This window comes from Nesoenas mayeri (genome assembly GCF_963082525.1).
Source record: "Nesoenas mayeri genome assembly, chromosome: 8".
Classification (NCBI taxonomy): domain Eukaryota; kingdom Metazoa; phylum Chordata; class Aves; order Columbiformes; family Columbidae; genus Nesoenas; species Nesoenas mayeri.
In genome coordinates this window covers 32403052-32418431 of record NC_137554.1, presented here as the reverse complement: position 1 = coordinate 32418431, position 15380 = coordinate 32403052, and the positions used below count along the sequence as shown (strand labels likewise).

The 15380-nt window shown below is 41.2% G+C and overlaps 1 protein-coding gene across 1 annotated transcript in view; it reads left to right on the top strand.

Annotated features, from left to right (window-relative positions):
• The window catches only part of TESK2 (testis associated actin remodelling kinase 2), a 71772-nt gene extending 56535 nt beyond the window's left edge, over positions 1-15237 (top strand). Inside the window, exons 6-11 of the mRNA XM_080348566.1 lie at positions 907-989; positions 2595-2670; positions 4278-4361; positions 5461-5547; positions 8119-8254; positions 10416-15237. Coding sequence (XP_080204692.1) covers positions 907-989; positions 2595-2670; positions 4278-4361; positions 5461-5547; positions 8119-8254; positions 10416-11428 — 1479 coding nt within the window. The 3' untranslated portion in view covers positions 11429-15237. The remainder of the gene's footprint in view (positions 1-906; positions 990-2594; positions 2671-4277; positions 4362-5460; positions 5548-8118; positions 8255-10415) is intronic.
• The last annotated feature ends 143 nt before the right edge of the window (positions 15238-15380 follow it).

Below are 15380 nucleotides of genomic sequence, written 5' to 3'. Positions count from 1 at the left end.
CTGCTGAAGGACACGGAGCAAGGCATGTGGGAAGGAATGAATTCTTTGTCTTGCTTCACCTATTGCAGGACAGAAAAATACTAAGGGAAGTCACCCGTTGATTCATTCCGTGACAAGGGAAGAGCTGTGGTAGTGGAATGGTCAAAGCATGCTTCTCAGAGTTGTAAATAACAACAACAACAAAATCAATGATACCCTGTTAGGCGATGCTGCCAGATCAGAATTATCTGTGTGTGTCCTTAAATTGCCCTCTCTCCTGACACTGGAGGGCACATTTGAAAGGAAAAGATTGACAGCTTTTCCCTATTAAACTTTTCCCTTGAATCATGTTTTATGATATACTGTGGAATAAAGAATTTTATTTGAAACTTTAAAAGTACATAGAACTTTGTGACATCTTGTATTTTCTGATTAAAATCTACTGCAAAGCAGTGAGTTCCTTTTCAGTAGGTGATGTAACAAAATACACAGAGGCATTTTAGGGTCTGCTTTGATGTTGTATTCTGGTCAGGTACAGGCAAATTTGTAAAGAGAAAACTTGAGGTGTCGTAGTGAACAGCTTGTATTGCATACTTGAGCAGTAAGGGAGCTAAATCACCTTAATTCTTGCTGGAACATAGCTGGGTATGTGCAGCCTGTGGCTGCCTGCTTCCTCAGCAAGTTTTTAAGTGGATTATTAACTAAGTGTAAGGCTGTTTGCAGCATCTTAAGTTTGACAGACATGTGATTGTGGAGGGGAAGGGCAGGGGAAAAGTGTCGTTGCTTTCAGACAAAAGCTTCTCATAAACGACCATCTTCCAAACAGTATCTCCTAGTCTTGTTCCAGATTAAAAATAAATAAAACAACTGGTATATGCGTTTCATGCCCAGACAATAACTCTTCTGTTGCTTTTTCTTTTTTTCCAGAACTGCTTAATAAAACACGATGAGAACGGATACTCAGCAATAGTGGGAGACTTTGGTTTAGCAGAGAAAATTCCTGACCACAGGTACGTGAACTAATCAAAATACAGTGAGAGCTGCAGTGCCATTGTAGGTCAGAAGCTCTAGTGAGCCTGGTCCCCGAGGCCATGATTGCATTCTGATAAATTTGCAAAAATTATCCGCAGTCTTCAGTCTAGAACTGCAGGCTGGTTGACCAAAATATTACAGCCTTATTTACTGTCCATTTTGACAGATTTATTGGTGATATTTATTCGTCAAAAATGCTCTAGTGAGTAGAGAATTTAATCAAGCTTTTCAGTTGATCTTCTAGCAGGTGCTTGGGAATTTTGGTTAAATAAAAAGGCAAACACAAAAATATTGTCCAGCATTCTGGACTAGGTTAATTGTATAATAAATGTCCTCAGATTCTAAACAACTTCAATTAGCTTCTTTCTGTTTTCATAGACAATATTCAGTGGTGTTCCAGTACTATTCTCGTTAATGTCTGCGTTGTTAAGATCCGGGTTTATAACAAAGAGATATTAAAATTACTGTCTATCAGTAGCTCACCATTTAGCTTTCCCTAGAGTGAATGATGATCGTAATTCATTTGAGGAATGCATAGGTGACTGTCACAAGCTATTGTCACAATTTGAAATAGTCCTTTTGTCGTCCCTCGGTTAGGGAGATCAAGGACAAGGATTTCATTGTTCTCTCTGTATACCCACTTGTGTATTTCAGAGTATTCTGGCAGTGAAATTTGCTGTCGGATTTTCTTCAGTGTGATGCTTTGAAATCTGAGAGTATAATCATAGCTAAAGTTAAGGTAGCTTGATACTAAACCAAACAATGTAATGAAATGGTTGCATTAGCCACCATTTTGGTTTGGTCTAGTCTTACATCCGTTTTCAGATGCAGTTTCGTTGTTTCCAGCTGGCTGGCAAGCCGGACCATCCGAGGCCTTCAGAGGCCTCTTTTTTACGAGGTGCTCCTTCAAGGTTAGCCAAGGTTTCACAAGGCTCCTTCAAGGTTAGCCGTGAGGCAAGCTGGAACCTTCCTTAGGGCGGCAGTGTTCAGCCATATGGAAACATTGCACATTTTTCAAATCTGCTCTATTCCGATTACTTTTAGTTTTTCTCTATTAAACAATTCATCTAGTCAGTCTTGACTTTTTAGTTTTAATAGTTTGCAAGCAGGCTGTGCTGAATACTTGCAGAGCTGCTTATCAATATACATGCAGGGATGGATACCTGCATGTCTTGCTGTGTGAATGGAGAACTTGACATGTAGCCCCAAACTGATGTCCACAAGCCTTTTTATATAGAGATGAAGGAGCCCACTCTGCCAAGAGTTTGGAAACCAAAAGTATTGAACACCTGTGACCTTCCAATAGTTGTTTTTTAAAGTGGCCAGGCACTTAAAAACCAGAAATAAAATATGGGTAATTGTTTGAAGCTTTCTTTCACCCTCCCCTTCTGCTATTGAATGTTCCAGTGACTCCAGTAGAAAACCAGTGTAAAATACAGTATGTTATGGAACCCACTCTGGTGAAAGTTTCTGCAGATAGCTGGAGTTTTGGAAAGTTAGTAGTAATGCCTGAATCAGATTATTTAATTAATGGTGGTTCTCTCTTCCCTCCCTTCCTTGCCATCTATCCTATATCTATATAGTGAGAAGTTACCGGTGGTGGGTTCACCCTTCTGGATGGCACCAGAAGTTCTCAGAGATGAACCTTACAATGAAAAGGTAGGTACATGATATAAATGGACTCTAGTTGTCAGATGTTTCTCTTCAATAGCTTCAAGATTTAGAACTTCCATAATATTAAAATAATTGTTATTTTCATTTTTGACGTTACTGTGCTCAGCTCATTCAGACTAAGGGAGAATGTGAGCTGAATAACTAATATTTTAAATTCATGATGTGGCTTCTTATAGAATTACCTTTAGCATAATTCACTGTTAATGCTATTTCCATTCTGAAACGCTCCACATGCAGAAATGTGTTAATGGCTTGTTGACCTAACACAACCAAGTCTTGTGAGAAATATAGTGAGGTTTCTTCCCTGACCATACATCAACGAAATATGGGTACAAGTAAAAGGTCTATATGTAAACTTGTATGAGTATTTTAATTTAAAAAAAAATTAAAAATCAACATTTCTAAAGTTAAGATACCTGGGTAAAAGGTATTTCTGTGTTTTCCTATTTGTGGCATTGGTGTATATATATTTTTTTTTCAGAGGAGTATCAGATCACACTGGATATTAGAAATGGTGTTATCAGTCAAGCTCTTGTTCACACAGGTTTTTCTCTCTCATATGTAACATTGTCTACTTCAGCCCTGCAAGTGCAGCTTTTCTGTGCTAAAATCCTATACCTTTTTATAGCTAGCACTCAATAGTTTAATTGGTGATATTCTTAACTTTCAGGAAAGCAGTACCTACCTCAGTAATTAATGTAATAATTACCATTTCAAAGCTTTGTTAAGAGTTCCAAGTGACCCAAATTAATAAGAAAGTACCCAAATCTATGGTGCCACATTCTTTACTAACCCTGGGGCATGGAAGACTGAAGAAGCAGCAGGTCTCATACCTCATCAGCATGAAAGGTGACATATAAGCCTGCCTGATACCTAATGGATGAGAGATGCCAGCTTCTGCTCTGTAGACTTATATTCCATGTTTTCCTAAATTTTATTGTGTGATAAAGTCAGGTGGGTGGAAATCTGAGGAACTGTGCAGCTCCAGGGGTAGTCAGATAAATGATTACTAAATGTCATGGAAATTTCAGTGGAAATTGATGCTGATATATAGTGTTACTAGATATATCAAGCTTTGGAAAAGACACTGTTTTATCCAGAGGTACTGAACTGTGAGAAAAGAAAAATGTAATTTTTATTAAAAACAGCATTAATGTTCTAGATAAGCTGTAATCATGTGTATTCTAAACCCATTTTTCTAACCACAGTGATATACAGGCATGTCATGTTTTTGGCTATGTTGTCAATTACTCCCATCTGTAAGATATCTAATGCAACTTCACCATTTTTTATGCATGGGAGGCTTTTTTTTTTACACTACTGAATTAAGAGTGATTTGTTGGATTTTTTTCTTTTTTTCTTGAAATAATTTTAAAGTTATTATTATTTACACACCAAGAATGCTTTACTGTGAGCATGTGTTTCTTCACGTGGAATACGTTAGCTATAATGCATTTGCTTAGTGTTATAAGGCTGTGGTGTTGGTCTAGTTTCACGATAACCATTTGGGGCAAGGAGAAACTCCTTGGCAGATAAGAACGCTGAGTATTCATAGCTGAACCATGTGGCTATTCATTTTTTTTCTCTCTCAGGCGGATGTGTTCTCCTACGGTATAATTCTGTGTGAGATTATAGCAAGAATACAGGCAGATCCAGACTATCTCCCTCGCACAGAGGTAAGTGGTTGTGTTTATAACACTGGTGGGAGGAGGTAAGTTTGCCATGATAATGGCTGGCCTTTAGAAGTTCTGGTGCTGCTGCCAAAGATACGATGAATAGGTGTTACATTAAAAATAGCCTGTAAAAGGCTTTTGTTCTTCTGTGCTGTTATTGTAAGAAGCTCCATCGAAGACACTTTCACACAGCTGCAGTCCTCATGGGGAATCCTTTCTGCCTCTGACTGACAGAAGGTGGGGAGTGTTGCAGTGACATTCCTTTTGTAGAGTGACAGCTCACGTAGACTTCTCCCCAGATTCCGAGCAGAGTACTTTAGGCACGCTGCATCCGCTAAGCAGCCCCTCCTTGTGAATGGGGGAGCAGCGACGTTAGCAGCAGCTAAAATAAGCTCACCCTTATTTCTGCATAGACTGTGCTAAGCACCATGGATCTGAGCTAGAACTGATTAATCAAACAAGATACTTCTTTCTTCAGTTGCCTTTTGGTTGAGTCCCATCTGCAGGGCAGCTTTTGGCCCTCTATGGGGAGGCTTCTAAATTGCCCATTCCCCTACAGTTCTGTAAATGCAAAATTGGTTAAGTCTTGAACTGCAGTAAATAGGAGATCATTTTGTTGCCCTGCCCTTTGGATTTTATAGAAGTGCATTTAAGGAACTGGATAATTTTTAGTACCAGTCTGCCATCCACTGAAAAATTAAACATTTTAATTAGTAAATTTTCATCCTAGTGAAGCCTCTGGTTTTACAGCAGGCTGTTGGCTTACACTGTGCAAGTCGCTGTACTGAGATATCATAGTATAGGATATTGCTTCCAGATCCACACAGGCAACATTTCAAGTGCAGTGGGTTGCAGTTGAGCTCAGGAAGAAGGATGGGCTTTGAAGTCAGCTCATTCTCTTACAGGTATCTTGTATCAAGTAATCCCCATTGGGAATGCTGCAGTTTGGAGAGTGCGTGAAGTTTTCTCAAAATTCTGATGTGGCTGATGGTGTTCATGGTTATTCCTGATAACTCCATGTAGGGACACCCTGGAAAGAAGAAACTTTTGGCCGGGTAGCAGACCTCATTTATATCTTTATGATGTGTTTTTGTTTGTACAGAATTTTGGATTAGATTATGATGCCTTCCAGCACATGGTAGGAGACTGTCCCCCTGACTTCCTCCAGTTGGCCTTCAACTGCTGTAATGTGAGTATCTTACTTGAAAGGGAGAGGCCTAAACTGGAGTCCTCTAAATCCTCCTGGCTGTTGAAGACAGAGCTTAAAGTATTTACAGAAGAGACTTGAAGAACCTACCTATAAAAGTAGCGTACATTCTGATAACCCAGAAAGCCACTTGTGGTTTTTATAACCATTCCCCTTGCAAAAAGGTCCATCTTGTGTTTTTGCAATTCTGTGTTCTGTCATGCCAAACAAACAGGTCTGGCGCACTAAACAGCTTCTTGCAGGCTGTTCAGGCTGATCATAACCAATTGTATGCTATTGACTGTGGCTGGCCCTCAGGCTGACAAAATCCAGCTGTTATTGAGTACAGACCTACTGAGCTGTGACGAAAGAATTCTGGGTTGTTCTCGCCAACAGAAGGGACAAGCAAATCAAGAGCAGGCACTAAACTACTCTAAACTTTCTATATGCTGCCTTTTGGAAAGTGAAATAAACCTCCAGATCCTTAGCCTGTGTTCCAAAAAACAAACCTGGACCCAGATGTTTTAGTATCATTAAGGCTACACAGGCAGTGCGCTGTATAGAGTAATTTTTCTACCTATTATTCAAGTACAAATTGTGGTAGTGCTGGATACCTGCCTGGCTCCTCAGTGTGAAAATTCTAGGGGAGCAGATCTCTTTTGTGGGTTATTCCATAACAGAGGTTGCTAGTACCTTGGTATAGTAAACTGGTTTATACAAAGCAAGACAACCTGAGCTTCTACCAAATTCAGCCGAAGTTGGCAATGTCCAGTTTGCACAACTTAAACTGAGGCAAGTTTATTGCCTGAAACTTTGCCCGGACCCCACAACCAGGCCGTACTGGAGCCAATACCAGCACTTCGTCCGAGTGAGTGTTTGTAAGAAAATTCTCAGAATAGGCTTTTTATTTCTGTCTGTTACTGATTTTTCCAGCTTCTTTGTCTTATCGACACTGCTGCTGAAAGAAGCAGTCTCATCTCTCCATGCTCTTGATGCTTATTTTTGCCTCAAGCTCTCCTTTTACTTTGCATTAGTACAAATGCCCATGTTCACCCAAGGGGAGAGCAGTATAAGGGTGAGGAGGTGGGGGTAACTGCTGCTCTTGACACAAGGTAGTGTAAATTAATTCTAAAAATATTTAATTCTAAAAACTTGCTCTGGACAAGCTATTTCACTCCTGATTTCACCTTAGTACAGTGGAGCTTGCTTCACCAGTGGTACAACTGACTCATGTTTATAGAGTGTTTTGACTATGTAAGCACTAAAGGGTTTGGCTAGAGGTAGGATTTGACTTTGGAAATCTCAGCTCCCACCTGTAGACTCCAGAAATCGTACTGCACCCAGATGCTGCATTAAAACAACTTTCTTGCTACTCTTGAGCTCTTCAAGTGTGATTTCTGTTTTGGTTTGTTTTTTTAAATTACTGTATATAAGAATTTTTAGCTCTTCACTCTGTGTTGCTAGATGATGTTCTGGCATTGCTGATCGTACCAGTTCTCTTCAGAAATCTCTCTCTCGTAGGACCTGTAAGGCAGTATCGGGGAGTTCTTTGGGGTTTGTTGTATACAAAGCACCACTGTTCCCTTTGTTCTAAAGGTGAGATGTGTCTGGGCTTGCCTGCTCTGAAAAAGCCTTTAGAGGGCTGGAAACAGGAATCAGGTCAAGCAGAATCTTTTTTTAATACTGTAGTGATGTTAACCTTTAGCTGCTGAATTAGACATTACTACCTAGAGTAGTTAAACCTGCAACATATATACAGGGCCAATGTTCAAAATGATTAAATACCTTCTAAGTTACTACTTAAATTAAGCTGCTTGCCCTCTAGTACAATTTTAGTGTTGGACTTTTAGGGATCCATTTCTACTAGGGTGAATAAATAGATACATACTGAGAAATACAAACTGAGTACCTACTGATGACGGGAGGTGGATATTTTACTTTGGCAAAGATGGAATTTTTTTTCTGTTGCATTACTTTATCAAATTGTATAACCAATGTTGTTTCCTTACAAGACAGACCAGTACAGTGAGTAGTAAGGCTAATTAACAGATGGTGGAAGGATTACAACATTTTAAACTTTAATATCTGCAATGCCATTTAGGTGGGTTTTAATTAAAGCCACAAGGAGATGATGGAAGCTTTGCAAACTTTTAAAGAGTTATTGCTTCAGGCGCATTTGGAATTACATTGATATATAATCTCTAACTGATAACTGGAGACCAGAAAGAAATCTTTGAACTCTGAAAGCTGTTTAAACAAACAAACAAATAAACCCCTCTCTCAGGCCCTGAATCTAACAGCTTCAAACCTTTTGAGTTTTAAATGCCTCCTTATAGAATGTTTACAACTCAATAATTAAATGCAAGAGGTATACTAGAGAGAAACTGGAACAGAATACTAGTTTTCCTCTGCTTTACTTATTTTTTTTTGGTCACAGCAATGCATTTCTTAAAACTGTCTTGAATTTCCTCAGTTCCTTCAGATTCTTCAGATTGTCCCTCTGTCTGTCCACTGTGTAAGTAGAATAACATGGGCAAACCCACATGAACTTATTTGGTTTGTGTGCATTCACAGATGGATCCAAAGTTGCGTCCTTCATTTACTGATATTGTCAAAACACTGGAGGGGATTTTAAACCGCCTGAGAAATGAGGACTCAGAGAGAGAGAGAAAGTTTCTGAACCTTGACAACAGTGAAAGGAAACCCAAAGGTCAGTGTCTGTATTGTATAAACATGGCTGCAGGCTAATAGCAGGAAGGTGCAATGCTTCGTATTTTAAGGACTGGGATTTCAGCTATATATGGTATTATTTACAGCTTATGAATGATTCTACTCATAGTCTGAAAATTATTTTGGAACAATGCTGTGTACTTTGCACTTTTCCTCTGGGAAAGAATAGCTGTTTCTTGAAGTGCCTCTAAAGATTCTGCCCACAAGATCTCGAGGGGAAATTTAGAGTTCATTCAGGAATGGTTTTTTTAACTTGCTAATAGTAAATGAAAATCCATCTACTTTTGCTTTGGCCCTGCCATACTTAGTGCTTATACATAACTTCTTTGTTGTATATTACATGTAACACTTAGAAGCTTCTTAAATTTCTTCAGGAGGAAGAGCAGAGAAGATGCAAGAGTATTATAAAATACTCTGAAAGACTGGAAAAGATGAATCCCAGATCTGCTTGGGAATGCCGGCCTTGAAGGGCTTTCTTTAAAGCCATCTAGTGCCACCTGGTGTGGGGAGCAGAGCTGCACGCAGTTCTCAGGCTGTTGCATATTCTGTCTTGGGTATCTTTTATAGACTTCTGGCATTGGAAACTTAGTGTACAGTGAAAATACTTTCTCATTGTGTATACATAAATACACAGTATCTGTACATATATATCTATCTGTAACGTGGTTATAGATTGAAATAAGTTCTGTATTGCAAACCACATGGGGTGCACGCATGTGGTGGTTTTCCCATACCTAGAAAGCATTTAAAAGAAGTTAAAAAGGAAGATTTTTTGTTTGTTTGTTATTTTTTTGCTGGGTGGGGGTGGTTGGTGTTGGGTTTTCTTTCTCTTTTCTTTTCCTGGCATTCTCCCTTTGGAGTACATGTCAGATTTGCATCTTCTTGGAGAAGAAGTGTTACATGCTGTGCTCTGTCTTGCATAGCCTTCCCTAGGTGGAGTGACTACAGTCTAAACTATGGCAGTATTTAAAGGGAAAAGCGGAAATGTGTGTGCGCTTATTATGGAAAGAGTAATCAAAAGGAGATATCATTTCTTTCTATGTGTTTACTGTTACTCTACCACGGCTCTTCAGAGGCACCAGGAGAGCCAATGGCAGATGCACGTTCCAAACGCTCAGGGAGTTAGCATTTTTTCCTGAAACACTACAATTTTCTCATGCTGCCCTAGCAAAATAGCTTTTATTTATATATCTATATGTTTGTGTGCACAAAAAATATATGCACACACATATGTACAGCTTTTAAACTCTTATTCATTAGAGTCAAACTGTTATATACTCCTAGTTTCTATATTGGATAATGTACTGAATGAAAGCTGGGATGAAATGATTTAAACTCTTTATGCTATCAGGAGGGGCATTTATTTTGGTTTTAGACTTTTCCCCCAGGGTGCAAAAGTCCCAATTCCTTTGGCAACTGTTTTTTACTCGCTCTTCCTTATGATCAGTATTATCATGAGATCTTGGGCAACCTCTGCTGGAGGCCAGGATGGTAACTCTAGCAGCATGCAAATTGTTCTGCTCTAAGACCACGCAGTGCCATCTCCGCTGTGTCGGTGTACTGGCAGCAAAGAGGTTTGAAAGGTCCCTAAAATACAGGGTTTGGGTAGAGGAGGGAAAGATTTCCTCATTCCTACCAAATTTTTCTAGTTTTCTTTCCTTTCAATTTTTTTCTGAAGACAATACCGTCTTGCCAAATTAGCATCATCCCCCATAATGTGGGTGGCAAATTTGATCATAAAGGGATACGCAATCCGGTTTCACTGCCTAGGGAAGTAAGATGGCATTAACTGAATCTGCATTTCCTTAAGTCTTCAAGATGACTATTCATTAGCCTGAGGCATGAATAAAGAGCAGATAGTATTTTGAATGTAGTTTTGACTGCCTTACTATTAAAAGGTCCTGTGGACAGGGCTGCTCAATCTCTACATTGGAAAACAATAATATACAGAGGAGGAGGGAAAGGTGTCCTTGTGTTTTTGCAGGACCTTGTAAGGAATGAGGAAACATGCTTATGGAAGATACTTTGGAGCATCAGAAATGCAGCTTTTTCTTTCACAGACCCTTCATGACAACTGTAGTGAGCAGACATGCAGGCACATAGCTCCTTTAAGCTAAGAGTATTTCTTTTCTTCTACTCAGGCTCAATTGAAAAAGGACCAGGAGTAAAACGTTTGAGTTCCCTGGATGACAAGATCCCACCCAAGTCACCCCGTCCGCGTCGGAATATCTGGTTGTCACGCAGCCAGTCGGATATCTTCTCCCGCAAGCCTTCCAGGAAGATAAACGTGCAGGACCCCTACTATACACCAAATAAAGGGTTAGGCCGGAAAGTTAATCCCTTCAGTGCCCGAGAGGACCTCAAGGGAGGGAAAATCAAATTCTTTGACATGCCAAGCAAGTCTGTGATCTCCCTTGTGTTTGATTTGCATTCTCCAGAGGCAGGTGGAGGCCTGAAAGGCAGCCAGTCCCAGTTCCGGCAGGCATACAGCACAGACTGGCAAGAATTTTCCCTTCTCCCTGGGAGGAGGTGCAGATCGCTTCCACTCTCCCCCGAATTGCTGCACAAGGAGTATGGCCTGTTTGGGGGACTGTCTTCAACTGTCAGCAGGTGCGACCCAACCCAGCTAAGCACAGAGGTTCGGCAAAAACTCCTGAGTAGCAGTAAATACGGTGTGTCAGAGATTCCCCCCTTTCAAGCCAAGCCTCACAGGTCAGAATTTCTTTCTGTACCAGGACAAGAAGAGGATATGGACTGTTCAGATGGGCCAGTGGCCCAGGAGGAAAATGGGTTTTGCCCTGTTGAGAACACGTGCAGAGATCCAGCCAGCGATCAACCGTTAGTGCTGGGCCAGCCTGAGCTGCTGTCTTACAAAAAGCTCCCAGTTGAGAATTCAGTGAACTCTGAGGGACATGGCTCCTCACAAGTGTTTGTGGGTTGTCTCCCTTCTGAGGAGATGGAGGTGGAAGATGACCACCTGAAAAATACTTCACTAGAGTCTACAAAGCCTATGTTCAGTGTTAGTCCTTGCACTGAGCTGAAGAGAGAGGCATGGCCCTTCGGGGAGCAGGATGGGGACAGTCCTGCCCCGGCATCTCAGATGTCCTCCAACATCTCAGCAAGTGGCACCATGCAGTCAACTTGTGACATATGAAGCGGGGGCTCAAACTGAATGTGTCCATGAGGGAACGCTTGTTCCCAGTTGCTTAAACTCGTGTTTTTTCTATAGTGCTGGGCTTCACATTTGAAAGAGGCTCCGCAGATGGTAGAAACTGGCTGTCAAACTGATAGCTGCAGACAGTGTCTGGAGAGACTGATTATTACAACTTTATTTCAAACTGTGCTTATTCCCTTTCCTGTTTTGCATTAGGAGGGGGAACTGCTCCAGCCAGAACGGCCTTGTGGGCCCTGCAGCCCTTCCGAGAGGCAGCAGGCAGAGCAGCCACCGTGTAAACAGTTTGACCAGGGTTCCAACATGAAGCATTTCAAGGCCTTAAGCTCCATGTTGAGTAGAAAGAGCGACCCTTAGGTTTTCCCTCTTCCTCTGACTGACCAGCTGCTCTAAACCACTGCAGATCTTGCATTAATATTCTGCAGCAGCACGTAAGTCAGAGCCTCTATTTTAGAAATGTGCACAGAGACCTTTCAGAGCTATGCTGAGCAGATAGGAATGTTCTCTGGTCCCAGAGCTGCTGTGAATGCTGTGGCAGCATTAAACAAGCTCTTCTTTCAAAAGCAGCGAAAAGAAAACCCCTCATGCTGGTTGCAATCTGCAGGCTGAATCACATGACAAATACTTTGCAATTAACAAGACAAATCTGTTCCCTGGTGTTTTGTTTTCCTGTGGGATTTGGTAATGATGTGTAATACATTAATGCAGGAAAGCAGGATGTGTTAATCGCTGCTCCCCTTCTTGCACACCTTTCATGCACCTCAACTCGGAGGAGGATTTGCCCAGGAAACAAGAGGAGAACCATATTCCAGGCATTGTCATGTCTGAGCTTCTGGAGGAACTGCCAGTGAACGCACCAGCTTTCAGGGGTGTAGGATCTTATCTCTGAAGAGCTGAATGGACATCATGATCTGTTGCTGCAGAAAAGTTAGTTAAATACCATATTTAGATCATAGTTGACTATTCCCACTAAGCTAGAAAGGTCACATTCACCTCCCTCTCTGGTGCAACATCCCATCTCACTGATATCACTGCAGTAATGATGGCTCCTTATTTGAAATCAGACTGCGTGATATAGGACAGGAATCCCCGGCTCAGGGGAAGCTGCCAGCAGCGGTGCAGCCACACAAGTGCTCTTGGAGGACAGACAGCAGACTCACGGAAGGGCTTTGCATTGTCAAACTGAAGAAAATTAGCTTCCCCAAATTAACTTTTTGTTCTTCTACAGAAGGAGGCTGTTGTCTTAATTGGCTTCTACTGGCACTGAACAGGCTGATTTTTTAAAATTATTTTTTTTCCCCCTCTATCAGCAGGAACACATGAAAGAAGCAGTTGCATGAGCTTTAATGCTGCTTGCTGGAACCAGCATCAGAGTTCCCCACTCTGGGGTATAATGTAGGGGAAAGCTTATTCTGTGATGATGACTGTGCCCCAGCCTGCCCTTTTCTGCTTCTGTCCCAACAACATGGGATTTTTTTTTTAACCTATATTATCATTCCTAAGTGAGGTATGCATTGCATGCCTGCTGAGCAGATGGTGATGCAGGGAAGACCAGAATTTCACCCAGGTAGCCTGTTACACTTTCTTCCTGCTCTCTTGTAAGGATGCAAAGTGTAAACTCTTCTCTGATGGAAGCAAGACTATTCCTACTCTTTTCCTATCAAAGAGGAGAAAGCCCTAGTCCTTTCTTGGCTGAGATGCCTGTCTTTCCGGAGGTGTAGGTGACTATTCTGCGAGTTGTAAGTATGACTTCCTCTTGTGAAATGCGTTAACCTGAGCAGCAGTTATCCCTTTGCAGTGGCTGTGAAGAACTAAATGAGAAACATAGTGTTGCAGTTCCTTTGCACAGTCCATGCCAGCTCAGTCAGCTGTTAGCCGTTCGTAAGAGAAATTGCTTATCCTCACCAAGATGGCCCCTGTTGGCCCACACAATCTTTAGAGCTGTCTGTCTTGTATAACCTGTCTGCAGGGTGCAAGAGCAGCTTCTGTGGCTGGCGCTGTGTGTGTGATTTCCTTTGAGGACAGGGAACAGTCAGTGAACTCAGTTGTGAGCAGTTGCCTGCCTAGTGCCTGCTTCCCCGCCCCTCTTCACTCTTTCTCTTTTTATCTTTTATACAATTGTAATCCTTCAGGAGGGAAACCAGCAGCACCAGCTTCTGTTGTCACAAGATGCGTTTGGGTGTGTGACTTCAGACAAACAAGCAATAATAAGGAATAGTTTACCTGTGGATCACCAGCGGTGAGGAAGTCGTCCGGCACCGCGCGGCTGCCTGCAGCCTGCGTGGGCACACGCGCCCCTGCCCGCCTGGGGGCTCGCGGTAGCCCCAGTTGCCAGCGCTGACACCTCCTCGTGAAGCCTGTTGCCCTCTCTGACACTGACTGCAAAGCCTGTGCAGTCAGGCTTGGGTACCTCTATGGCACCTATTACAGTGACCTCAGCTGTTTTCTTACACCACTGTCTTTTAAAATGTTTCCCTGCTCTGAATAGCTCTCTTACAAACCAGCATGACTGAAGTTTTATTTTCTTAAATGTCCACTCTAAGCACAGCCAGCTGACGTGCATAGGGCACACCTATCGACTTTTCTAGCTCTTTGTACTGAGGTGGAGATGTCAGAAGGAGAAATGCCAAGGAATAGCGGCTCAGGCCTTTTCTAGATTCATGGAAGAGAGGCATGTATATGGAACTGGGGCAAAAGGCCGTTCTAAAATAGCTCAGTGCTTGCTAAAACCCAGTGTTTCCAAGGGTCTGGATGCAGTTGGCACTCGCTAGGTCTCATCCTTTTGGTTGTGTGAAGCTGAATCTAGGTCGTACCTAGTAAATACTCCTAGGTTTTCTGCCTACCTGAGGGTGCTTTTCTACTGGGGCCATTTTCGGATAGCTACTGATGAACATGAACACGTGGTCAGCGAACTCTTTGTTTTATAGTGATGTGACAAAGTTTTATTGTGATTGGATTTTATCATGATTTTTGACTTTCTTATGGGAGCGGTTCTTGCTCTTTTAAAACACTTTCTACACATTGCTAGGTTCCCTGAAGAGATCAAAGGTATGTTTAATTAACTTTAAATCTATGTTGAATTCATTTAAATGTCTGTTATAAGCTATTTTTGTTGAGGTTGCAGGTTGATAAAATGCAACTAAGAGTGCGTGTGAATTGCTGCCCCTCAAAAGCAGTGCAGACAAGGGGCTATAGCAGACTTATACTTAATGGAGAGGCATTGATGTATTTTGTGTAACAGAACGTTGGTATTTTTTGCCAGTACAACTAAAGACACTTGAATAATTCCTGTTTGCACTTAATGCTATTGTTTATATTGCATGTCACTACATTTCTATGCAAAACAAATAACCTTTCTTTTGGGAGGAGGGGCAGCCAGATATTTGATTAAGTATAAAGATCTTTGCGAGATGATCTATTTTCGTATTTATGAAGGAGTTTTATGTCTTAATATTTTGCAGTCTGTAAATAGCTCAACTTGTAATTAAAGGCTTAGGAAGAAGTTTGTAGCCTGTGTATAATAGTTAAGTTAACACTGCCAGAAAAAAGAAATCTTTGCAAAACAACTTTTCTAATATTGTGGATATTTATGAATATGTAAAGAAAGCACGTCTTGTTTTTATGTTGATTGACCTTCTGACTTTTTTGAACTATAGAAATGGTGTATGTTTTATTGGAACTGCAATAAGAAGTAACCAAAGATGAATCCAGTTAAATATTTTCACAATTTTTTTCTTGGTCATGTTTTGTAAACTTTCCCAACTTGCTTTCAAAATAAAAATAAAATCAAGGCCTGAGTCTTGTGATTAAAAGGACAACTCTGCATTAAAAAGCTGGCTCAAATGCCTACTTAAGCTATGGACGACATTAATACCTGGCTTGAGATCATATTCATTGTTAGTCGGTGCTGAATTATAACTCTGAATAAGGATGT